The 27,203-nt window shown below is 37.6% G+C and overlaps 1 protein-coding gene and 1 non-coding gene across 4 annotated transcripts in view; both read right to left on the bottom strand.

Moving 5' to 3' along the window:
* POLR3B (RNA polymerase III subunit B) overlaps positions 1-27,203 on the bottom strand; it is a 115,486-nt gene that overhangs the window by 39,629 nt on the left and 48,654 nt on the right. For 2 of the 3 annotated variants that reach the window (XM_019918362.3, XM_033866175.2), the window contains exons 13-20: positions 24,242-24,403; positions 21,421-21,621; positions 19,330-19,492; positions 17,928-18,081; positions 14,911-14,985; positions 14,221-14,319; positions 8,796-8,923; positions 252-461 (exon numbers count right to left, since the gene is read on the bottom strand). In XM_019918362.3, coding sequence (XP_019773921.1) covers positions 252-461; positions 8,796-8,923; positions 14,221-14,319; positions 14,911-14,985; positions 17,928-18,081; positions 19,330-19,492; positions 21,421-21,621; positions 24,242-24,403 — 1,192 coding nt within the window. The remainder of the gene's footprint in view (positions 1-251; positions 462-8,795; positions 8,924-14,220; positions 14,320-14,910; positions 14,986-17,927; positions 18,082-19,329; positions 19,493-21,420; positions 21,622-24,241; positions 24,404-27,203) is intronic. The other variant, XM_073788239.1, reaches the window with a different exon arrangement.
* Positions 10,933-11,039, bottom strand: LOC117314400 (U6 spliceosomal RNA). The gene has a single exon (XR_004529146.1). It is a non-coding gene; the product is annotated as a U6 spliceosomal RNA (small nuclear RNA).

A 27,203-nucleotide genomic window follows, 5' to 3' on the forward strand; every position in this document is an offset into this window, starting at 1 on the left:
GTCTCAAGTCAGCAATAAATTAAAATAAAGGAAAAAAAAAGATTCCTTATTAATACTTAACTAATACCTCTATATAATATTCATTTAAAAAATGTTAACACCAAGACATCACCACCTCCTGTTTGTATATTATAAAATTCAAATCACTTGAAACTGACATTACCATTTTGACATCAAGTGACTTTCAATCATGCCTGTATCTAAATCTGCACCAAGCACCTCTGGTGTTAGAGCTTTGAAAATTCACTTACCTCTGTCCAAGGAAGCCTTGTTTAAAACAAGAGCATCTTCTATATCATAGCCACTATAACTCATCACAGCAACTGTCGCATTCTGTCCAGCTGGCAGTTTCTCAAATTCTATCAACTCAATAGTCTTTGTTTTAACCATGGGTTTTTGTGGATATGCCAGGAGATACATGAGAGTATCAATTCTGTTCCGCTGGTTGTATCCAATGGTACCTTCATTGATATTGGAGAAAATGAAATGCAACTTTCTATTATATCAAATAATTAGGTACCAATGAATACAGAGATAAACACATTAATTTTACTAATTAGATGAAGAAAATCTTCAGGTCAAATATTTAAAGAGCAATACTCTCACAGTGATTAACAACTTTTAAAAACCATTTTTCTCAGTTATGTTAAAAATCCTACAAAGAAGAAAAATCACATTCAAGGTATACTAATCTAAGTAATTTCAACTTTTTGGATTTATAAAATTGATCCCATTTGAAGAGTTTTAGTCTCCACTGGTTAATTTCACATGTTGGTTAATTTCACATGTAAGTCAACAATTCTGTATTTGGTTCTACTGTGTTCCAGGCACATTTCCAGTTGCAATTGGAGAACACCCCCCAGTGCTGAGAGGCAAAAAGCTTATACAGTAGGACAAACAGATACATTTCATCAAAAGAAATCAACAATTACAAATGTTCTAAATGAAAAGAAAGCAGGAAAAATGGGAGGGAACAGGATGAAGAGGAGAGTGAAAGCAGAGAAGAGTAGACTTATCCATTTGCTTAACTATTCATTTATTAAGCAGTTAATAAACACCTACTCTGTGCCCAGCATTGGAGATAAAATGGGGAAAGGCAGGGTCCCTTCCCCTAGGGAATCCAGGGCCCTGTCCAATCAGGGATAGGCTTTTCTCTCCTTAGCAATCAGCCTTTCCACCTGATGGGACCTTGGAGGGGTATCACTGTCATCTGAAAGTGAAACCAGAATGTTACCTACCCTTCTCCTTTTTCTCCATTGGGGTGCATTAGGGTTCAAAGACCTGCCTGAGAAAAGGCTTTCAGTCTCCTGGGCTTGTGAACACACAATCACTCCTACTCAGAGACCTTAAAAACCAGGAAACTCGTGTTTGTCCTACTGTTGAGCTTGAGCGTGGGCTTCTCCCAGGTATCTCTTCCTTCCTGCCCTGAGTGGCGCATCTACAACCCTCACCCACCCCAAGACGTTAACGTGCCACTTAATGGAGTTAAGCTTTAATGTGAGCAGATACCAAAACCCAGTATTTATTTTCTTTACCTTTTTCTCTTATGGTCATTAAATCAATGGTGATTTCAATTCAGGGATGAAAATAACCTATTCAGGCAGCAAAAATGGTATGGTACAATACTCCTTGACGATTACTATAGAAAGAAATAATGAAATCTGTAGGGCTCTAAAGAAACGAGCACCTGGTACAGTGCTGGGCTCACTACCGATGCCCAATAAATGTCAAGTAAATGAAATTATGAGAATACATATTTGTGCTTAAATCTCTAGAAAATTTATCAAGCGTCAGCTGAAAAACAACAGCTAAACTGAAACTCATCAAATTTTTGTCAAGTTTACACTATAAATTGCCAATTAATGTTATTTTAGTGCCAACTAATAAACTGGGCAGGATACCTGGTAATAGATCACTTCCTGTTTTAGAAAGAAAACTGTTGCTGCTTGGATTGTTCACTGACAATAAGTTGGTTCTTCTACATGAAATCATTTCAAATTTATGTTGAGATTTCAGCTCCAATGAGACAAAGATGCAGGCAATGTCCCACTAGGCTGCCAAACATGTCCTCTGAAACCTGAGACGAGCATTATTATGCAGCAGGGAAGCATAGCTGCCTGCACCTCTAAACAATGGTGAAAGAGATGGGATCCTGCTATAAATTGTGCTACCAGGCCCCGAACTTAATTCTTGGGCACTGCAACTGACCATCGAATAGATGAACAGCAAAATGGTTTCGCAAAAGTTTGGTGCTTGTGATCTCAACAGAAATTTTTCTTTAAAGACTTTTTAAAGAAGTTGTAGGCGTATACATATATACACATCTTTAGCAGCACTGACAACGGGTGTGTAGGTTAAAACATGATTTATAAACTATGACTTCTAAATTATAAAACTTCCAAATGCCACCACACACCACAATTTTTATAAAAATTATGAATGACTGTTACTTTTACCAATAAGCAAGCTTTTTCGAGAAAATGTCATGTAGAAATTACATTATAACACTAGCCTGTGGTGAAGCACGTGCTCAAACTGGGATGCCTCTATTAGTATTTTCAGCTATCTTAAGGGCACTGCATATATATAATAACTAACACAACAAGAATATATCTATAAGCTGAATTCTCCTTCTACTGTCCCATTTTGGTATAACTATAATCTCCAATGATTTCATTTTCTTACTACCCAGGACATAATCTTTCCTATAAACTCTTATTTTCTTGATCAAAACTTTCTTAAGGAGTCACAAGTTGGCATAACAAGGTACGTAAATGCACGTTAAAACAGTGAAGAAGTTTATTATTTTAAAGTGAGATGAAAAAAAGTAAGGATGCACATAGTTTAGAAAATGTATACCGAGAAACATAAAATGAAGTTTTATATATTTAACTATTTTTTCCATCCTCCTTTGCCCAACTTCTTTTTATTTAATCAATATTATTGAATTACAATAAACTTCACCCATTTAAAGTGTACAAGTTGATGAGCTCTGACAGATATATGCATCTGTGAAACCACCACCAGAGTCAAGATCCAGAACATTCCCAATACTCCCAAAAGGTCCCTCTCTCTGCCCCTGGTCCCAGGTAACCAAGGATCTGTTTATCAGTATAGATCAGTTTGCATTTTCTGCATTTTATATAAATGGAATCATACAGTATGTACACTCTTGTGCTGCTTCTTTCATGTAGCATGATTCTGGGATGCATCCACATGGCTGTGTGTAACAGAGTTCATCCCTTTTTATTGCTAAGCAGTATTCCATCATATGAATATACATTTTGTTTATCCATTCAACTGTTGATGGATATTTGGGATGTTTCCCATTTGGGGCTACTGTGAATAAAGTTTGGGGCTACTGTGAATAAAGTTGCTATGAACATTCAAGCACAAGTCTTTGTATATTCATTTCTCTTGAATAAATACATAGGAGTGATGCTTCTGCGTTGTTTGCTGAGGGTATGGTTAACTTTCAGAAACAACTTAAGAATTTTCCAAAGTGATTTTACTGTGTTACATTTTCATCAGTGTGTGAGCATTCTGGCTGCTCCACATCCTCACAAACACTTAGAACGTCAGTCTTTTTCATTTGAGTCGTTCTAATGAGTGTGCAGTCATATCTCACAGAAATTTACATTTACCTGATGACTAATAACGTTGAACATATTTTCATAAGCTTATTGGTTATTCCTTTGTGAAGTGTCTGAGTTTTTTGTTTCCGTTTTACTTGGGTTGTCTTATTATCGAAGAGTTCTTTGTATATATATTGGATACAAATCCTCTATCAGATATATGTATTGCAAATACCTTCTCCCATTCTGTGGCTTAACGGTGTCTTTCATATTCTGAACAGTTTCTTTCAAAGAGAAAAAGTTTAATTTTGAGAAAGTCCAATTTATTAATTTTTCCCTTTTTTATAGTTTGTGCTTTTTGTGTTCTATCTAAGAAATATTAGGTGATTTGAGTGCACAAGGATTTTTGCTTAAGTTTCCTTCTGTAAGTTTTACAGTTTTAGCTCTTACATTTAGGGCTGTGATTCATTCTGTATTAACTTTTTGTATGGTATGAGGGAGAAGCTGATGTTCCTTTTTTTCTATATAGATACTGAGACATTTTATTTTGTTGAAAAGATTTTCCTTTCCTCTAAATTACCCTGATATATTCATCAAAAATCAATTGCCCATAAATGTGTGGGTCTATTTCTGGATTCTGTTCCATTGATCTATATGTCTACCCTTACGTCAGTATCATTACTGTGGTTTTAGGGTAAGTCTAAATACCAGGTTGTATGTCTTCCAACTTAGTTCTTCATTTCAAAGATTGTTTTCAAAAATCTGCATCTGATTTCTTAACAATTTTAATGTGCTCAGAGATTTATTCGTTGTTGAAACATTTATTAAGTACCTACTAAACTGGCACTAGGCTAGGCCCAAGGGATATAGTAATAAATAACAGACATAGTCCCTGTCCTCAAGGAACTTATAATCTATGGTCTAGCAGGGAAGGTACCTTCATCATGACCCACAGCGAACTGGAAAAAGTGAGGAAAGAAGTTAGTTTCACTGGAGAAAAATTTTAGTAAGTTTTATAAATGTCATGGTATAACAGATATAATGTAACTTCTTATAAGTTTCTCAACCAAACTGGAATTCAGTTTCCTTGTCAGAAACAAAAAAGGTATGTATTATAGTTGACAGGATTATTAAGATGATTTAAAAGAAATGTACATAAATCAGTTGGGTATTCACTAAGTGGAAGCATTCATTATGACTAATATTAACAATATTAGTAATGAAAATATACACCCATCACCCTGCAATACCACCCATTCTACCTCCAACTCTAACCCGATATAATGAACTTCAATTTTACCTCAATTTTAAGTGCTCATTATTAACATTCTAGTCTCAGGAACTGTCACATAAGCTTACATCTAAAATAGCTACAATGATCATATATTTTTTTAACCAACAGAATTCTAAAAAAGAATTGCCAGGGATAATTTGGTCAAGACACCTTTTCATTTTGTATCCCCAAATGGATAAAAAAATAAACAGTCTAAAAAAAAATTCAAACAGAAAGTGGGAGAAGAGGAGATGCAGAATGAAACAACATTTTATGAGGATCTTTGTATATTATGTGTTTTTAATACTTTAAAATTCTCCAGCCTATTTCTAGTACATCCCATCCTACTGTAAAGTGGGGGATACAAGAGAAGGAACTACCCACTTAAGAAGCGACTGTATTGAAAACAAAAACCAAAACAGAAGTTGCATTAGCTCCTGACTTTAAAAAAACAAAAAACAAAACAGTCCCGGCAATTTGGAGTTGAAGGAGGAAGGGGTGGTGAGAAGGAGCGGGGGCTGGAGGAGGTATGTTATGCATATTCATTAACCGAGCTGATAGTGACTAAAAGATCCTTTTAAAGAGGAGAAAGTGTTCCACTAGAGGATTGCCAACTAATAAAATGGGCAGGATATGAAAGTGTGACTCATGTGAACTTGGCGTCTGGCGCCAGGGAGAGAGCATACAATGCAGCCCCATCACACAGCCTTCACTTGTAGCACTGAGTGACCTGGAGACCTTGCCATTTCCACACACGTCTACCTGACTTCTTGCTCTGAACCATGTCACCACAAACAGAGCCATATCCATGGAAGGGAGGTGTTCCCCAGTAGCACAGTAAGACGCCGTGTGGAAACTTGAACTTTATGAATAATTTAAAGAGCCTCAGATTTAGGAAACACCCTCTGCTGGTGTTTCATGTTGGAATCAAGTCAGCCCTCTCTTATGTACAAGGTAAGGCTCTCAGTCTCTGTGGTTTGTGCTGTCTTGGTCTCCTTCGTAGTGACAGGAAATGACTTTCTCTTCTTTTTTCACTCTGTTGAATGGGAGGGACTGGTAGTAAAAGGTATATAGTAAACTTCCAGGTTGGTAAGAATATTTAGCAAATTAATTCTGGGATCTTGTCTTTCACTTTCCACATGGACTAACAGATGAACAGCAACTAAAATATTATGTTAGAAAATCCACACAGAATCTCTGAGATGTATATAGTCTTCAGCATGGCTAATATTTAAAATGGGATAGAGTGACTTTTAGTTATCAGCTGTCAAGACAGCAGGCAATGAAAATGAATCCGAGAAGTCCAACTCAAAGAGCCAGGTCTCTGTTCTTCAGACCTGGGTCTCTGTTCTGGGTCTCTCCCTCTGCCGGCCTCTTTCCTTTTGCGAGTTTTCCTATAGACCTCGCTCAATACTTCCGCAGCTACTACAGTGTCCAAAGAGCAAGGTGGCCTTCTCATGTGCAAACTTTAAATATACTTTAATCTCATGGCTTTTCTTTCCAGTCAGGTGTTTTATAATAACAAACAGTAACAAAGGCTTTTTTTTATTACTTAAGATATTCAGTGGCTTTTGTCTTCCTAGCGTCAGCAGTCACGTCAGAGGATTGTATCCAAGGAGCTAAATGTGCAGGACCCAGGGTCAGAGCAGCTGAATACACCAACCTCAGAAAACACAGACAATGAATTGCAAATGACACTCAAAACAAAACGAGAAAAAAAACCTTCACACAGAAAACTACAAAAGAACTCTACAGACACTGAATTGGCTTTCTGTACACACTGATCCTGCTTAACTGTGTGTGGTAACTAGCCGAACGTTTCAGATACTCATGGCTACAAAATAAAAGGCTTTTTTTTTTTTTTGGTAGGAAGAGGAGTTACAAAAATAAAAATATTATTTCTTTCATTCAATCACTTCTTTATTTTAAAAAAAAAAAAGATTTGCCAAGTGGAGATAGATGCAGCTCTTTCTGTTTCAATCTTCAAACACACTAAAGAGCGGCATTAGCGATGAAGTGATTAGTCTTCCGTTAATTCTGCTGAAAGTTCTACACAAAAGGTGTATTGTTTCAGCTGGGATTCACATCATGAAACAAAATGGTTTGGTAAACCCAATAGAAGTGATAGCCCTTTCATGACACACAGGATTCAGTACTGTATATTTCAACTTGTTAGCAAGTCAGAAGCACAAGCGGGAAATCAGCCTACACTGCTGCTGAGTATGAATGGGAAAGGCTAAATTGATGAGCCGCTGTTTAGATTTTCCCACTGGGAATTATTCTGAACTGTCCAGGCATTACATCATTCAGGTAAATGGTAGCAGGACAACATGCTTCTTATGTCTTTGTTGCCAACCAAAGGGCAATATAAAAACTCGAAAGGAAATACATACTCTTTATCTGTAGGAGAAACAGAATGACTTAATTGTCAAGCTATGGTCAACTGCAGCTAATTGTAAGTAACTGAGCAGCTAACTGCATTCTGGTTGTTGCCCAAATGCAATGCAGAAACCTTTTACAGTTTCTTTATGAACCTCCTTGTATCATACTTTAAATCAGAGATGACAAGTCATATTGATGTCATAGACATATATGAAAATAAAACCTATTAACCTTATTAGGATTTAAATGAGTTTTAAAAACATTTCAAAAAAAGCTTAGAAGCAAAACTTTTTTTGCTAGTGTCCTCTCTGTATCCTCTTCAAGACAAAACTCAAACTCCCCAACATATGGCATCTCTCCACCACGCTTCTATGTCCATACTACAGCATATACTATACAAAACGACCCACACACTGCTTGCTTACGTTTCCATACCTGTGAGAAACACTCAGTATCTTTCAAGGCTCAGTTCAGTTCTAGTCTTCAGAAACAGCCCACTCTCTAACCTTAGGTGTTTTTTCTGCTTAGTCCCTTAGATTCTGGCTATCATCTACTATGGCATTTATCAGACTATACTGAATTACTGTTGTATTTGTTGGTCTCTCCTGCTAGACTGTGAACTCACTGAGGGCAGGGCTCTGTCTTATCTCTATATTTTAAGGTTCCAGCCTCAATGATTGGTTTATTATTGATGCTCAATAAATGTTACGGATGATAAATAAATTAATAGATAAATGAATGAAAGGGAAGAAAAACAGAAAGAAGAAAGGAAAATGAACTCAGAAAATGGTGTGACACATACTGAGTGTTTCAGGAGCTATAGGAGCAATTGCGTGGATATAATGGGTTCAATGACTGTCACCCAGACAATTACTAAGTACATTCTAATACACACTGTGCATCTTTATCTCTATTGCCTTTTGCTCTCCTCCCTTAACCTCGAGTTTTCCTGCTCTTTCTTCCATCTCTCCTGCTTAACTACTTACATTTATATAGGGCTTTTCTCTTTATATTTACCCCCTTGTAATTCTGTGATAGTTATTATATATCCCTTTGTTTGGTCAAGAGTACAAGTTCAGAGAGGTTTTCTCCATTTTTGTTTAAGCTTTAGACATGACAGGGGCACCTACAAGCACTGCAGAATTCCACACACAACCTCCTGAGTTTGGTAACACTCAGGTGTTAGCAACGCCTGACCTGGCCCAACATGCAACACAAGTGAAGTAAGAATAACACAGCAATTATACTCCAATTATACTCCAAAAAAGAGCTGTTAAAAAAAAAAGAGGGGCTTCCCTGGTGGCGCAGTGGTTGAGAGTCCACCTGCCGATGCGGGGGACGCGGGTTCGTGCCCCGGTCCGGGAAGATCCCACGTGCCGCGGAGCGGCTGGGCCTGTGAGCCATGGCCACTGAGCCTGTGCGTCCGGAGCCTGTGCTCCTCAACGGGAGAGGCCACAGCAGTGAGAGGCCCGCGTACCGCAAAAAAAAAAAAAAAAAAAAAAAAAGAATAAAGACATAAGTATTTATCCAAGTATTTAGAACCAAGTTCAAGGAGGAACTCTTACCCATGGCTTGTTTCCCCATGGCACACTGATATGTGTTTCTTGGGGACTGGTTGTGATGAGGGTACGGGATCAGGCCAGCACAAACGCCGAGAAGAGTGAAGGGTTCAATCTCCAAGTGGGTGGTATCTCTATCAAGTGAATTAAGAATCAGACATCTTAGGCACCAAGTATTAAAATAAATATCTCTTAAAGGGTATAAAAAAATATTACTATCTAGGTCCCTGAGGACTAAACTTAAAATTTAAGTTTACATAAATACATACAAAAATGTATATATATATATATATATATATATATATAAAACACATACAATACATTTATATCAATATAATAATAAAACCTCATAACAATAAAATTTGATGCTAGTAAAAATGATAGAAGAAAAATATACTTAAATAAAATATAACAGCAAATTATTTTTTTCAGTGAAACTAAAGAGTGAAACTTTTATTTGTAGAAATATAAGAGATAGGAGACAATATGGAATGCCTATATAAAAAATAAAACATCATTACATACTAACTAATAATAATAACTTATTTAAAGAAATTACTATATTAAGCACATAGAAATGCAGTATCAAAAATACCTACATGGCACAACATTGTAAATCAACTGTACTTCAATAAAATGTCTTAAAAATAAATTTTTTTTAATATAACTATATGGATGAGTGGCCTGCTTTTCCCCACTTTTCCAACGTATATCAGTGAGAAAGTTGTATTACCATTTTAGAGAGAGGACTATATCCTCTTTAAGAATAGTTACTATAGACCTATGGGGACCAATTCTGTAACCACTAGCTAAGTGTGGCTATTGAGCACTTGTTAGACTAGAACGGCTGAGAAACTGAATTTTTAATTTTACTTAATTTTAATTATCTTACATTAATTTTAAAGCTCAAATTTATATTGAAATAGCTCAGTTCAGTTATTTTAAAACCTTTTAGTTATGTTTGTAACCACTTACATGTATTACTCTACTTTTTCAATTGTAAATGTTATGAAATCAGATCAAGTATTTCCAATGAGGGACTTCCCTGGTGGCGCAGTGGTTAAGAATCTGCCTGCCAATGCAGGGGACATGGGTTCAAGCCCTGGTCCAGGAAGATCCTACATGCAGCGGAGCAACTAAGCCTGTGCGCCACAACTACTGAGCCTGTGCTCTGGAGCCTGCAAGCCACAACTACTGAAGCCCACGCACCACAACGAAGAGTAGCCCCCACTCACCGCAACCAGAGAAAGCCCGCGCACAACAATGAAGACCCAACGCAGCCAAAAATAAATAATAAATAAAATACATTAAAAAAAAAGTATTTCCAATGAAAATTTAGCATCCAAATTGAGATGCAGTGTAAGTGCACAGCAGATTTTGAAGACTTAGTAGGAAAAAAAGGTAAAATATCTCAATATTTTCATATTGACTACATGTTGATATGATAATCTTTCAAATACACTGGGTTAAATAAAATTATTAAAATTAATTTCATCTGTTTCTTTTTACTTCTTTAATGTGGCTACTAGAAAACTTAAAGTTATATGGTGACTTGCATTATATTTTTATAGATACGGGGCACAAAGTAAGACTTGACGTAGTAGATGTTAGAATCTTGGTTACTTTCATAATATGTTTTTGCAGAAAATTCAGTTTTGGCTAAATGATAAAGCAACTCAGCTATCTGAATGGGAAAGGGCAGCCAGACTGTTTTTAAGTCTTGCTGAAAGTAACAGATCTCACATCCAGGATCTGTGGTCTCCAATGACCTTCTGTCCCTTCCTCAAGTGTTTCTGAAGCATAACTTTAATCATAATTTCAACAGTTTACAGTACTTCTTTTTTTTTTTCCTGAGCCAAATGACATAACTTTTTTTTTATTCTTGATAGTCAAATTGAAATACAAAATAATTGTACCAAATTCCACTGAAATCAACAAATTGAGAGGATCTGATTTACCATCTCTTACATTTGTATTACAATTTAAATATACATTATATATCAACATAATACTTCATAGGTATATAATGAGATGTTCTTATTTACTATTTCATAATTTTCCAAAGAAGATGTTTCTTCTTTTTTATGTGACTGGTGAAATTGAAATAGATTAATAATTATCTGTCTTATGTTCATCTTTTCTTAAAAATATGGAACGCTTCACGAATTTGCATGTCATCCTTCCACAGGGGCCATGCTAATCTTCTCTGAATCGTTCCAATTTTAGTATATGTGCTGCCGAAGCAAGCACTACAGTACTTCTGAAGAGAAGTGATTTCCAAGATAACCCAACACATCATGGAAAATTAGTTGCAATGTACATGGCAAAAGATCTCCCACTTATACAGTTATCCAGCTATTTGTTTTTCATTACACATGTATTGAACTGTGTCCCTCGTTTGGTTAGAGAGGATGCTTTCCATGTAGTTCTTGGTTTGAAGAATATAATTCTGACCTTATGACCTCGCAGAACCTCAATCCTCTCAGTCACTTTAGGCCTTTGTCAGCAGAGAGGGAAGGGGCTCTAGGTTTTGTTTTCTTTGTTTCTGTTTTTTACAGAGAAACAGCTTATAGTGACATTTTATAGCCTAGAATAAAACAGTTTGTTTAAAATGTACTATTCTGTTTATATACTGCCAATTTGACCAATGCAAATTAAAACTACTTTTTCCAATGTAAAGATTGGGGTAAGCTGAAAATGAAGAAGGTAAAGATCTAAGTTTCTTCTTTTTTCATGACAACAACATACATAAGATCATATACTATCTTACTATCTAATAATTATTGAAAGTCCAAACTTTGTAAAAGTCTGGATTCGAATTTTACAAAACAGAGAGGAATATTATTATTCAAAATTATAACCACCCTAAGTTTCTATCCTGAACAGGAAATAGGAGACTTCCTGTTCACTATGCATAAGGGCCTTAAATTTAGCTCAAATTAAGACTAAGTGACCTGTTGCTTGCAATAGTGAAAAAACTGGAAACAGCCTAAATAGTCATCAATAGGGGAACAATTAAGTAAGTTATCTATATGTAGTCAGACAATGTAATAAAAAGCAATTAAAATTATATATATATATATAAATATATATACATACATTAATGTGGAAAAATATCCAGGATGATAATGTTAATTACATTAAGTTAAAAAATCAAGACACTGAAAAATAGCTCCAAAATGTATGTATGTTTGCCTTCACTTAGAAAAAAATCTAGAAGAGTACATATTAAACCATTTGCACTGGTTACTTCTGGAGGGTGGAGTTTGGCAGGATGGGGAATTACTTTATGCATTTCTACATTTTAACAAATGTCATAAGTATGAATTAATACCAATTTTTTCTTATTTTTAAAATAAATTAATTTGATGTATGGGATAGCGTGGTGATTGGGTGATATTGATAGTTATATTCCTTTATGGCAGTGAACAAAACAGAGAAAAATCCCTGCCTTCATGAAGCTTCTAGTGGTGGGAGACAGACAATACACAGATGCATCAACAAAATACACGTTTTACAGATTTTAAGATTTAAGCACTAGAAAAATAAAGCAGCAAAGAGGGGTGGTCAGAGGAGGGATTTCTACTTTAAATAGGGTGGTCAGGGAAACTCGCTGAGAAGGTGGTACCTGAGTGAAGACCTGGAGGATGTGAAGGAGTGAGCCATGCAGGTAGGTGACAGCGTTCCAGGTGGAGGGGACAGCCAGGGCAGAGGGGCTGGGGCAGGAGCATGAAGAGGCCAGTGTGGTTAAAACAGAGTGAGGGGGGAGAGGGAGGAGATGATGCTGCAGCCATAGCTTCCTTGTAGGAACGTGAAGGCCTCTGTAAGGACTTCAGAGGGAGATGGAAAGCCACTGGGTGGGGTGGGGCTGGGGGCGTGGTTTGAGAAGAGAAGTGACGAGACCATTCTGATCTATAAAGAACAGACTATATGGGAACAAGTGCAAAACTAGTCAGGAGCCTTTTGCAAGGATCCAGACAAGCAATGGCAGTGGCCTGCAGTAGGGCGGCAGGTGGAGGTGGTGAAAAGAGCTCAGATTCCGGGTATACTTTGAAAGTCCACACGGTATGTTACGAGATTAGATGTGGGTGTAGAGGGGAAGAGGAATCAAGGCTGAAACTGAGGTTTCTGGCTTGAGTAACCAGGATGGAATCGTTATTTGTGGGGTTACTATATAATTCTCCAGTCAATCTTTATTATTTATTTATTATTTTGCTGTACGCGGGCCTCTCATCACTGCGGCCCACCCCCCGCTGCGGAGCACAGGCTCCGGATGCGCAGGCTCAGCGGCCATGGCTCAAGGGCCCAGCCGCTCCGCGGCATGTGGGATCCTCCTGGACTGGGGCACGAACCCGCATCCCCTGCATCGGCAGGCAGACCCCCAACCACTGCGCCACCAGGGAAGCCCTCCAGTCAATTTTTAAACGAGGGGTATAAAAATAGTACTTTGAGAGATTCATACCTTTAAGGAATAAAAATTCTGCTGAAAAGCATTATTTATTAAATTACAGTAAGACAAAAATAAAGTGGTATATCTCATCTGGTAGTGGAAAACAGAAAACTACTTTCCTGACTGAAGACAAAAATAGTTATCAGGTGGCAGTATTAAACTCCCTAACCACTTAATAGCATAATTGCAAACATTCTAATTTCAGGTAAGTGGTACCTCAGCCACATGCAGCAGACAGCAAGTTATATAAATGTCCTATAATGTATTCCAAATGGAACAAAGATGTTTCTAAAAATATCACTGTTCTAGAAGAAACACTGTGAACATATCACCATTTCATGTCTATATTGCACATAAGTTTAGAGATATCTTTACAACATACAAGGTAGGGAATTCCTGCATTGACAACAGGAATTCAGACATCCACTGACAAAATCAGCCCTGGAACAGATAAATACACCATTATGTAGCCTGATTCATTAGTTTAATTTTGGCAGTAATCGAGTATTAAAATCAGAGAAGCAATTCCTTTTAAGAAATGTACAGTGAGTGTAAAATGAAAAGGAAGGATAATTAAATCTAAAGATTATTCATTAGCAGTTTTCTGATACTCCTGGGATAAACTATGGGTTATGCTTCCTTAACAGTATACTTCTAACAGTTCCTACTAGGAATACACAATAGAATTGAAGATGAAGTGAAAAAAGAAGATAGTGTCTATCATCAGAACAGGTTTTTTGTTTGTTTGTTTGTTTTTTCCGGTATGCGGGCCTCTCACTGTTGTGGCCTCTCCCATCGCAGAGCACAGGCTCTGACGCGCAGGCTCAGTGGACATGGCTCACGGGCCCAGCCGCTCCGCGGCATGTGGGATCTTCCCGGACTGGGGCAAGAACCCGTGTCCCCTGCATTGGCAGGCGGACTCTCAACCACCGCACCACCAGGGAAGCCCTGGAACAGGTTTTAATTATTGTTGTTACTTACTTATTAATCGTATGTTCATAGAGTGCAATGTTACAGTCATTTTCTTCATTCACATCTAAATATTCAACCAGACTCTCATGCAAGAAATCTTCAAAATTCCTGGGAAAATATTGGTGAAATGGACAATGTTAAAAAGCATTTTACTGCAGTATTTTATATGCAATAGTGGAAGATACATGCTTTCATTTAGGCCCAAAGCATCTTTCTCTTCCAAAAAGTATCAATACATTGGGATATTTGAAACACGTTATTCTTAGATCATAGAGTTATCACAAATCACCAAAATGGAAACAGTAAAACATCTGTGACTCTTGTCAATCTGGTCCCACTTCTAAAAAATACCTTCTATGACTTTAAAAACCCCATATGATGAGAGACCCACAGTACGTCAGATGTCTACATCAACATATCCTTCTCATCCTAGAAACGCTGAAGAGTGTGCTAATTTACACCAAGACTCTGGAATCCTCATGATCTAAATTGATAAATATTTTACAATGTCCAAGCAAGTTCACATAGAAAAGAACAGGTTTTTAACAGGTTGATATAGCTGGTAGAGAGGAATTAAGAGACTAAAAATGAAAATATGTAATACTTTTCTTAAAAGCTCAGATCAAATAACATTACTTCTGTTTAGATCATATAAATGAGTATTAAGGAGACTGAGGACTTTTGCTTTTGGCTATTTACCTGTACCCCTGAGCCAGCTCTTCCATATGCTTATTTGTGACTGCAGCCTTCTGTTTCTTAACAATTATATAGGGTCTGGAATAGAAAAACAGAAAAAAACCCAAAAAACAAAACAGATTTACAGTAGTTCAACAAAAGAATTAAATCAGTAAGTTTACTATAGTGAAATGAGGGAAGCGGTAGATATGATCAAACTTATTTCTGGAGTGCTTGAGGACACCAGGTATTTTTTACAAGTGTGAGTGCACAGGGGCCTATTTTCTCTTTCTCACATACACACGCACACACACGTGCACACGCACACACCAGCTCATGTGTGCACATATACATGTATAAACACACAGTCCTTTCTCCAAGTATCTTTGGAAATATTTGGTTCTGAATGAGAAAGCAGTATGAAATGATACTCAATAAAGTCTAGAAAAAAAAAACAAAACCTTTAATACCTTTAATATCATATATTTTTTAAAACTGTGTAAATGCATCCATCATACCAAAAGCCTCTCCTGATTTCATACTGGGAGTATGGAGAGGTCAGCAGGCAGAGAACCATCACCAAGGAAAACAATGGCATTTTGTAGTGAAGGTCTGATGACTTCCAGCTGTCTAGAGTGGTTTGCTTTAGGACAAACATCCCTGGGCTACACTAGCAGGGTACTTAAAGCTACACACAACCAAAGAGTAGGTATGAGTTTGCAGGGAATATAGCTTTTTCACTTTGGGATTTTTAGTGATGTAATGGGCGTAAGGTAGAGAGCTTTGGTCCACACGTTCTGGTAGATTAACCTGTAACTGTCAGCGGTGATTTGCCTCTGAGGGCTTCGCCACCACGAGGAAACACCCGACACAAAGGACGGCACGCGGCACGAAACGTCAAGGGCTGTTGCTATTTGGACAAGCGGCTCTTACAGAGGGGAGCAAGTAACCAGCAGACACTCGTGCGCTCCACCCTCAAGTCCAAATAACTATTTGAGGACTAATGAGCACTTTTAAACAGTTAAGAAGAGGAGCTGCACAATTACAAAAGGGGGTACAAGCTGCTGGAAAGTGAACAGGGTGAACTCTTCATGGGACTCAACACTGCCTCAAAATCCTGGCTGCCCCTTGGCAGGGAAGCAGAGACCCTGCTGCCTCCCTCATTTGGGGCTGCAGTTTAGCTCAGCTTAAGAGACTGAGAAGTGATGGCAGAGCAGGGGTAGGAGAGGGAGGGGACCACACTTGGTCACCTCAGTTACCTTTCAGTTTACTCAATGAATTCTACTAATTCTTCCTGCCAGATCTATGTTGTGTCGTTATACAATCACTTCTAAAAAAAAAAGAACTAGTTTTCTTTTAGGCTATGCCATATTATATGGGATGTAATGAAAAAGAAAAATCCTAAGAAAGAGTAAGCTAGAAAATGTCAGTGTTTTCCCCACCCTTAATTGGACCATGTTAATAGCTATAAATAAGCATCCAGTGTTTGCCTGGCACCCTACAAGGCACTTACCAGACCTTATATCAATCCTAGGGAGGCACTGTTATTTACATATTTACAGCTGAGGAAATCAAGGCCCAGAGACTTAAGTAATAAACTCAGAGTCACACAAGTCAGTAAGTGGGACATTAGGATTCAAACACAGGTATAGCATCAGTTAGGGCTCTTTGCTTGCAAAGAATAGGAACCAACTCTGGCAGATTTAAGCAAAGATGGAATTTACAAAAAAAGAAGAAGGAAATTTTAAGGAGTTTACCAAAAGGCTAAGAATTTACTAGAAGGATAAGAATCAAAGAAAAGAGGTGCAATGCTCAGCCTCAGAAAGAAAAGGAGCCAGAACAGCCCCAAGGATCCAGAAAGGCAGGGGTAATGAGCAGCCTCTTGTATGCATCGCTGCCAGGATGAATCTGTTCCAGCCACTTCTTCCCTTGAGCTATTCTCTTTGGGATTCAAACTCTCTGAAGAGACGGTCTGACTGGCCTGGCTTGGGTCAGCCGCCTGTCCTTTGGCTGAGCAGGAGAGAGCACCTGACTGACCGTCCCAAGAAGACTGCCAGTGAGGAAGGGCAATCCTCAAAGGAGAATGAGGAGGGTAACTGGAAGGAAACAAGGATGCCAGACAGACACAGACACTGGCAGTCCACTCTCCCAGCTGGGCAGACTTCCAAGCTCTTGCCACCACTCTAACCACTGCCAGCTCACTGACTTGTGCCCTCACACTACCTGAGGTCCACAAAGACAGACTTTGGTGAATCAAGTGAAGGCCTATGAAACAAGGTGACATCCTCAGCTGAAGTCCCTGCCTGTCCCCAAAGGACCAGATACCATGTCATGTTCATCTTCATAACCCCACCTCCGACACAGCACCTGTACAAAATAGGCCCTAAATATGTGCGGAATGAACAGAAGGCACCTACTCTTCTACCGGATCTAATGTTATGGTATCTCTTCATGCTTCTATGTTTCTTATTCTTGCCATTCCTTAGCCTTTCTCCTTTCCTCCTTTATCCTTTAAAGCAATCCTACTCATCCTTTAAAGGTCAGTTCATAGCAACAGAATACAGTGGGTAAAATCAGGACTGTTGGAGTCAAATGAATTCTAAGGACTTCCGGGTGAAAAACAGACTCCACCACTCTCTGGCTTTGGGTAATTTACTTAGTCTCACTAAACCTTGGTACCTCATTTGTTAAATGAAAATAATAATCCAACCTTATAGGGTTGAATGTAGTTAAAGCCTTACACATAATACATCTATTAAGATAATAAATAATGGCTAGCACTTATTACTCGCAGAGTTGGTTGTTATTACTAATTATTTCTGCCTTTCCCAGCGGACTGAGTTCTCTGAGGGCAGAGACTGACTCCCATTAATCTTTGAATCCCCAGTAGCCAGTATGCATATTCATGAGGTGTTTGCTAAGTGAATTAAATTTATCTTAACAATGAAAGAGGTTAAAGCAGCTTCAAAAATAAAAACAAGTCCATTTCTTTCAAAAGCAAACATAAAGAGATCTTAACAACTCTTTCTAGCCACATCTACCTGCACAGCCTTCCTCCATCAGAGGAAATATAGACACACCGATCTGTCAGATTCGTTGAGATGGAAACAAATTCATTGATATATCCTGCTCTTCGCATCAGTCGAAATGTATTCACCAGCTTCTTGTGGTCTCGAATGACGCCCAGGATGTTACCTAAAGCAGAAAGAATAAGAATAGTCAAGACCGAAATAAAAAATAAATCTAATGGGATTTAAAATATCTACTCAACAAAAACAATAAGCAGCACTGAGCAGTCATTTGGAAGTACTGTTATTAAGCCTGCAGCCAGTCCACAAGGCTGGAGGGAGCAGCAGAGTGGAGTGGTCAAGGGCAGCCTGGGGTGGGGACCGGAGTCCAGGGCCAGGCCTACCACACCCTGGCTGCATAAGACTGGTGAAGCCAGCCTCAGTCTCCTCGTCTGTCAGCACCGTGCAGGGACATGAACTCGGGTCCAGACCCCTGGGTCTGAACACTGGCTCTACCACTTCTACAGGGTCGGTGTGAGGATTAAATGAGCTGATCTCATGGAAAGCACTTAGAACTGGACATAGCACCTAGTAACTGCTATTTTTAAACCGGTTTTGTTGTCATCATCTGAGAAATGAGGAAAATGGCCTTTGGCTCCCAGGGCTAGTGTGAGGATTTAGAGAGGTACTGGGTGAGTACCCAGAGTAAGGACTCACTCAGCGTCAGCTGCCAGAATTCACTGAGCGAGGCAGGCAGCCAACAGCCCTGTTTTCCTTCTCACCAGCCCACGCGGGAAATGGTGAAGGCCTCCCAGAGCAGGAAGAAGGGGGAGAAGAGCATGGGGGCTGAGGCCAGGGTGAGCACCTGCAGCACACCTGCGAGGGGACAGGCACCCAGGCCACCAAGCCACACCTGCTGCAGCATCTCTGGAGGACTCTCAGGTGGGTGGGAAGGGGTATGAGAGAAGCAACTGGAGCAGAAGCTGAAGGAAAGGGACCCTCTCGCCAGAGGCTGCGGACAATCACTCACTCAGTGGCTGAATACAAGTCATCTCACTATAAGGGCTGATCTGATTATTTCTGCAGAATGTCTCACATATTTCACTTGAACTTAAAGATACCGTATTGAGCCTCATGCCACTGTGCATACGCTGCCAGCTGTCAAAGCTGCCCTTTAGCTCTGATAGCTGTATCGTCTCAGAACCTGGGTCACTCAGCCAATGGAATAACTGTTTCTGTTACCATTTTTTCTACCTTTCAATTAATGTCAACCTGGGTCCAGAATTAAAGTATACTCAGGGGGTACAGCTCAGTGGCAGAGAATTTGACTGCAGAATTAAAGTATATTTGTGCTCTATATACATGGATAATAGTCAATTCCCTCCCCCTCCCAAACAGACTGTTTAGGATCAACATGTCTCCATAATATACTCACCATTAAGAAAGACAAGAAACACATTTGGGTAAGACAGCTCTTCCCCACATAATAAATTCACATCTTCTACTCCCAAGTTACTGGCTAATTTAACAATGGGTCCATCTTCCATGTCAGTTGTGATGTGCGTCATAAGGGCCAAGTTTTTAACCAAACCACATGCCTAAAAAACAAAAGACAGTCATTTCTAAGAATGAACATGAGTAACACAAAGTACAGTTTGTGTCTGAAAATAGCTCACCACTCCACTGGTGACAAGGCAAAGCAGTACAGCCTCGTAGGGAACACTTTGGAGATTCATACAAAGCCTTAAGGATATACCTACGCCTTATCCTAGAGGAATTTATCCTGAACTAGAAAGCAAGGATATAAACGTAGATTTAGCCACAGACATGCTCAGCACAGTACTATTTGAACTGGAAATAATGATGACATTATAAATGTCCCCTCCCCAAAGAAACCAATTGCCTAAATTGCTATTCCCTGACAACAGAACACCACAGTCATTAAGATGACACTGTATAAAAACAGTAAAGGAAAACACTGATAATTGTGAATACATAAAAATATAAAACTGCTGGCCTGAAATGAGAAAGAGTCTGCAAAATAACTGGCCGGTACTCTCCAAGCTTCTTGGTCATAAAAGACAAAGAGTGAAGAACCGCTTCAGAATAAGAGGCTAAGGAGACTCAACAACTGAGAGCAATCCTGGATCAAAAAAAGACAGTGGGGCAACTGGCAAAATCTGAATCAGGTCTACAGATTACAATATTGTTGTCAGTGTTAATTTCATAACTGGGGTTATGAAAGTTGGTAACTGGGGCTATGAGGTTGATAACTGTGCTACAGTTACATAAGATGTCACATTTGGGGAATCTAGGTGAAGGATCATGGAAATTCTTTGCACTATTTTTGCAACTTTTTTTGTATGCCTGAAATTATTTCAAAGTAAGAAGGAAATGAAAAAAATATTTTTAAACTTCTATACAACCAGAGGAAAAAAATCTAAAGCAAACATATAAACAAGGACGTAATACAGCAAATTAAGAAAAAAAACAAAAACACTTGAGACACATGTGACATGTAAAGATTACATCTTCAATCTTAGAAACCATCTGCTGTAGTGATGCACAAAACAGGTACTTCATCTAGATTAGTTGAAGCAATCTCTGGGAAATTTAGTGTTCCAAAACTCAAGATGTGTAAGTTATGCAAATTTGACAAGCTGGAAAATTTTAATGTGAATTTCCATATGGTTTAAGATAAATCAGGAGAAGAATGATAATTTCTAAAAATTATAACCCTGTATGGACTTGTATTTTTCACCTCTCCCAAGTCCTAACTAATTCCTACACTTTGGAACATATATCTTTTACCTGTCATATTTAACTTATTTATTCACTCAGCATATATTTATGGGGCCTTTAGTCTGAATGAGGCTCTGGGCTAGGACCTTGGGATACAATGGTGAACCTAACATGGTTCCTTCCTCCAGAATTTTACAATTTAGAAGGCATAAAATCAAGTGAAACCAACAGTGGTTAACATGAAGTAGAAAGGGCCACGACACAGGAAATAGTGGGTGCTATGGATGTAAACCAATTTAAACTCCTTGGTTTAGTGTTCTGGTAACTGCTTATGTTTCCTATATAAGTGAGCTGGAATCCAACTTAGGTCTTGGACTGTGTGCTCCTAGTTGGCTGCAACTGTGACTCTGATGTCCTTTAAGTACAGCCACAGAAAATAAGGAGTTGCTTAAAAAGAGCTCCTTGTGAGCAAAGGTGATGGGTCTCTTTAATTTTCCTTCATATTCTTATCCCCTCTTCACTGCCTGGTTTGACTCTTGGGATAAACTAAAACAAGCAAGAAAATTTGGACAATATTTCTATTTAGGTGAGATAATAAATCAAAGACTTCTGTAGGTACTGTTCGGGAATGATACTGATGACATTCTGATGGCTGCAACAACATTTCTCTGCCTGATACGTGGCTGACCCCAAAAACGATACAGCCTGGGGGAACGGGAGAAGAAGCAGAGCATCACCAACAGGCATGACCACTGACACAGCGGAGACTCCTTGGGGACCTTACCTCTCCTTCAGGAGTGTCCGAAGGGCAGAGCATTCCCCACTGAGATGGCTGGAGCGATCGAGGACCACTCACTTTTCTTGTTTTTTCAAACTGGGAAGAGATTCTTGTCATCATGCCCAGTGCGGATATATATGACAAGCGAGACAGCACCTGAGTCACACCCTGGCGATCCATTTTAAATCTCTTCAGAGACCAATTTCCCTGAAGGGAAAGGAAAGACGTGAGCTACCCCTGATCCATTCATGTGGCCTGATACTCTGAAGTCACTCGGAGAGGCTCAGCATAGGAACTGCTTGTTTGTGAAATGAGAGCCATGATATATATTCAGAAATCAAAATGTCACAATTAAAATTTAGCCAAGTTACTCACCGGGGTTTTCTAGGAATTTCATGGATATTACCTATATCTAGCAACCACCTCGGAATGCTTCAACACATCAACATTATCACATCAGAGTGGGTATTTTCTGAAGAACTAATTATGTTCTGAACAAGCCAGTTCAACCAAAGATTTCCACTGGAAGCAATAAGCCAACTAATAGAACACTAGCAGTTTCTACACACATTTAAGGTAACACTAGCTTGAAGCTCAAAGAGATAATTTCATGTTGCAATGTGCCATTATCTGGATGTCTTCCAAAATTAGTTTTAATGAGAGGAAAATAGAGCAATAGAAAGAAGACTCTAATAGCAGTTACCAGGGAAAATGAATAACTATAGGCTTCTTAATCAAGGCTAAAAGTTGCACATATATTCATATTAATAAATATTATATACCTTCTTTGGCTACCATGTCAATCTTAAAATAGATTCATATGAAATAAATTTTAAACATTAAATTTACCTTATCTCCTATGCATTGAAAGTACTGAAATATATTAAATATATTATTTTATAGTGGTATTAATTGTATACGTTAAATATTCTCAAGGATAATTCAGGATTAAGGTTAGGAATCATTAAGTTTTCAACTTATGGTAATGTGAATTAATAGAAAATAGTATGCAGAGAAAAAGCAAAGTAGAAAACAAAATGTCAAAAAGTGATTGATTCAATGATCTTTCTGATTCAAAGGGAAAAAATTACATCTGCTAAACAGTGGTTCTTCATTTTTTTGATAATCTGATGAAAGCTATGACTATTCTCGAGAAAAATGCACATAGGACCACAAACAGAAAATTTGCCTTCCATTTCAAGGAAGGACTCATGGATCCCAGATTAAAACCCCTCACAGTAGAAAAACTCATGTTTGAATTTAAATATTTGACCTCAGGGGATCTCCTCACAAATTAAAGTTTAAGCATTATTTCAGTGAAGATCTATCACTTCAGAAACTTGAGTTTTTGATAGAGTGGAAAAAAGCTAAAACCTAGGAAGAAACTTGATGCATTACAAAGCAAAGAAATGGAGCAAACACACTGATCCCACAAGTTAACTTCTCATATTGCTTGTTGAGTTAACTCCTTTTATTCTTTGAATGAGAATGAACCTAGTAAACTGACTTATGACCACAAAGTAAGAGCAAGGAAGATAAATAAATATTCATCACAGAATTCAACTAAGACAGCAGCTGCTGGCAAATAGGAAGTAGATGGGGAGTGAAGCCAAGATGTTCAGCAAGATAATCTTTTCCAATATTCTTCAGGAGTTTTAAAAAGGGAGAGAGGAGAAACAGACAAAGCGTCTAAAACTGCTCCTCTGAGAAAATTTATTTGTTGAAAATAGTCTACATATGACAACAATCACAATTTTAGAAGTTGATCTTTTTCCGGTTGTCTACAGATTGGGGTTCACCTGTAACAAGGCCTACTACTGATTTTCCTAATAAGCAGTCTGCTCCCAGACGTAAAGTGGTATCACTTAGGGGCAAAACAACTACTCAAAACAGCTATTCTGACCTGAAAATCATGGGTCAAAAGCAAAGAAAAGTCATTCTAACAGAAGTGTGTTCAAGTGCTCTTTGGAGACTTCGCTTCAAATATTCAGGAATCTACTTCCTGACAAGTTTGGGCCACAGGAGTGTGAGGGTCCTAAAGAGGCACAAAGGCCAGGCTCCCCTCAGGTCTAGATGGAGCTGTCATGGTGAGGGCTGCCCAAACAGACCCACGGCAAATTTCTCAAGTCAAGTAGGGCAGCAAGTCGACCACTAATTCTTTCATTGTTAAGGGAGTCCACGTGCTACTCTATACTATTCTTTTGTTGGGACCAAATCCCATCCATAAAACTAATTTTATGTCTGGCATACAAAACGTGAACAAGACTTTATCAGATAGACCTATAGATGTTACGCTTTAAGAAAGGGAGCAAAAACCTATCTGATAACCCTTTATGAACAGCCGGAGGCCCTGAACACACAGCAGCTGCTGAGGCCTGAATTCATCACTCACGTGAGAACAGCTGATAGCTCTTTGAGGAATATAAACCTACAATGAAATGAAACATGTTGTACTGTTTTGGACAAACGTTGTCATTAATAAACCTACTTGTAATATATCAGTTTTATGACAGAAGAAAATGGGGAAAAGTATCCATTGAAAGAATGGTTATTAACGGTTAAACTAAAAGATTTTTCCTTTATGTAAAAGTATATATATTTTCTTATTGCCTCATATAACAAGAACTATAATTTGGCAATGAAGTCATATAGTAGTAAAATTCCTACTGATTTAAACTGTAGACTATCTTTCAAAGTAGAAAATTTATGACTTAAATATATATATACTTTTTTCACCTAGATTCTCAAAGTATCAGTACTTTAAATTTCCCACTGAACAGGTTTACAAATAAGTTACAAAACTCTACCCAAATGACTGAAGACTTACGGTTGAAATGGCATTCACCATGCCATTGGTAATCTGGTCCTGACGCATGTGTTTCACAACATCAAACTGGGCTGCTCTTTGCTTAGGAATCACCTGGTCTGCAATCTTCTTCATTTCAGAATTAAATTTTTTGAACAAATCTTCAAAAAGAAGAGATAAAAGCTAAAGGAAAAAAAAAGTATATAGTGAACTTTCAAAATGCATTACTAGCTTATTTACTAAGTTTTAGGTCCTTATTAAACTTTGTTTAAAAAAAGATGGAGAAACTGCTTAAAACTGAAAAAAATATATTTTAAAATTCAATTTGATAAACATGTACTTTTATTGATATATGTGCTTATCACTATGCTTGGTGTTGGGAATAAGAGCAAAGATGACAATCCCTGCATTCACAGATTTTTAATTTAGACCAGTCATTCCCAGACTGAGATTTCATTGACCAGTGACCTAAATAAATGAAGAAAATATTTATGGATAAGAAGACCATTTTAAGGTTACTAATTTTCCCCAAATTGATCTAAAATTCCACTGCAACTCTAATCAAAATCCCCAGGTTTTTAATGAAAATTGAGGCTAACTCTAAAATTTATGTGGAAAAGCTAAGACCCTAAAATAGCCAAGACACTCCTGAAAAAGAAGGCATATGGACTGATTAACGTATAGATAAACTGACCAGTGGACAGAACAAAAAGTCCAGAAACAAACAACACATATATTAAAATTTGTCATATGATAGAGATGGCATTTCAGATCAGTAAGTAAATGAAAGACTACAAATAAATGGTGCTAGGACAACCGGTTATTCATTTCAGAAACAAATGAAACTGCTTCCTTACTTCATTCCATACCCCAAAATCCAACAAATACCAAAGGCATAAGTTTAAAATATAAAGAGTACTAACTATTAAAAAGAAGAAAGGGTTGATAAATTAAAATTACAAACTTCTAGAATTAAAAGATACCATAAAGTTAAAAAAAAAAAAAATCCAGACTGGGAGAAGATACCGGCAACACATGTAACTGACAAAAAACTGGACCCAAAGAACACCAAAAAAATCTTAAAACCAATAAGGAAAATACAAACAGCCCAAAAGACATTTAAGAAAAAACAGGAATGGTCAATAAGCATATGAAAAAGAGGCTTAATCTCATTAGTAATGACGGAAATGCAAATTAAGCCCACCAGGAGATGGTACTGTGCACCCGCTAGATCAGACAAAAATGTTTAATTTCGACACTAAGTCATAGGATGGAGACCATCAGGACTTATGTACAGTGCAGTGTTCAAATACTTGGGAAACTAGTTTGACACTCTCCAGTCAAGTTGAAGATTTAACTTGATTCCATGACAGGGCAATCCTATTTGTAGAAACTCTGTCATGTAGGCACCAGAAGATATGAATAAAAATGTTCTTTTTTTAAAAAAAAGGGAAGTCATACAAAAGTCTTGATAAGTAGGATAGATAAAGGGATATTTATCATATGTATCATATCTTTACACAATTGAATACAAAAATGAAAGTGAAATACAGTGGCATGAAACAATATAGATGAACCTTTAAAACAATGTTAAATGAAGAAAAAAGTTGCAGAAGAACGTATATGATATGAATCTATTTTTATAAAACTCAAAACCTCAAAAATAATGCCAAGTTCTTGGATTGGAAGAATCAAATATTGTTAAAATGACCATACTACCAAAGGCAATCTGCAGATTCAATGCAATCCCTATCAAATTACCAATGGCATTTTTCACAGACCTAGGACAAATAATTTTAAAATTTGTATGGAAACACAAAAGACCCCAGATAGCCAAAACAATCTTGAGAAAGAAGAACGGAGCTGGAGGAATCAAGCTCCCTGACTTCAGACTACACTACAAAGCTACAGGAATCAAAACAGTATGGTACTGGCACAAAAACAGACACATAGATCAATGGAACAGGATAGAAAGCCCAGAAATAAACCCATGCACTTATGGTCAATTAATCTATGACAAAGGAGGCAAGAATACACAATGGAGAAAAGACAGTCTTTTCATTAAGTGGTGCTGCAAAAACTGGACAGCTACATGTAAAAGAATGAAATTAAAACATTCTACATGTAAGTGATATCATATGATATTTGTCTTTGACTTACTTCACTCAGTATGACATATGTGGAATCTAAAAAAATGGTACAAATTAACCTATTTACAAAACAGGAATAGAGTCACAGATGTAGAAAACAAACTTACGGTTACTAAGGGGAAAGGGTTGTGGAGAGGGATAAACTGGGAGACTGGGATTGACATACACACACTACTATATATAAAAGAAATTGAAACTAACACAACATTGTAAATCAATTGTACCCCAATAAAAATTAAAAAAAAAAAAGAGACAACTAATAAGAACCTACTGCATAGCACAGGAAACTCTACTCAATACTCTGTAATGACCTATATGGCAACAGAATCTAAAAAAGAGTGAATATATGTACATGTATAACTGATTCGCTTTGCTGTACAGCAGAAACTAACACAACATTGTAAATCAACTAACTCTAATAAAAATTAATTTAAAAAATAAATAAAACATTCTCTAACACTATATGTTAAAAAAAAAAACTCAAAACGGATTAAAGACCTAAATGTAAGACTGGATCCTAGAGGAAAATATAGGCAGAACACTCTTTAACATAAATCACAGCAATGTTTTTTTTGGATCCATCTCCTAGAGTAATGGAAATAAAAACAAAAATAAATAAATTAAACCTAGTTAAATTTAAAAGCTTTTGCACGGCAAAGGAAACCATCAGCAAAATGAAAAGACAACCTACAGAATGGGAGAAAATATTGCAAACAATGTGACCAACAAGAGATGAATTTCCAAAATAGACAAACAGCTCATACAGCTCAATATCAAAAAAACAATATCAAAAAAACAAAAAATGGGCAGACGATCTAAATAGACATTTCTCC

This window comes from Tursiops truncatus, chromosome 11, assembly GCF_011762595.2.
Source record: "Tursiops truncatus isolate mTurTru1 chromosome 11, mTurTru1.mat.Y, whole genome shotgun sequence".
Classification (NCBI taxonomy): domain Eukaryota; kingdom Metazoa; phylum Chordata; class Mammalia; order Artiodactyla; family Delphinidae; genus Tursiops; species Tursiops truncatus.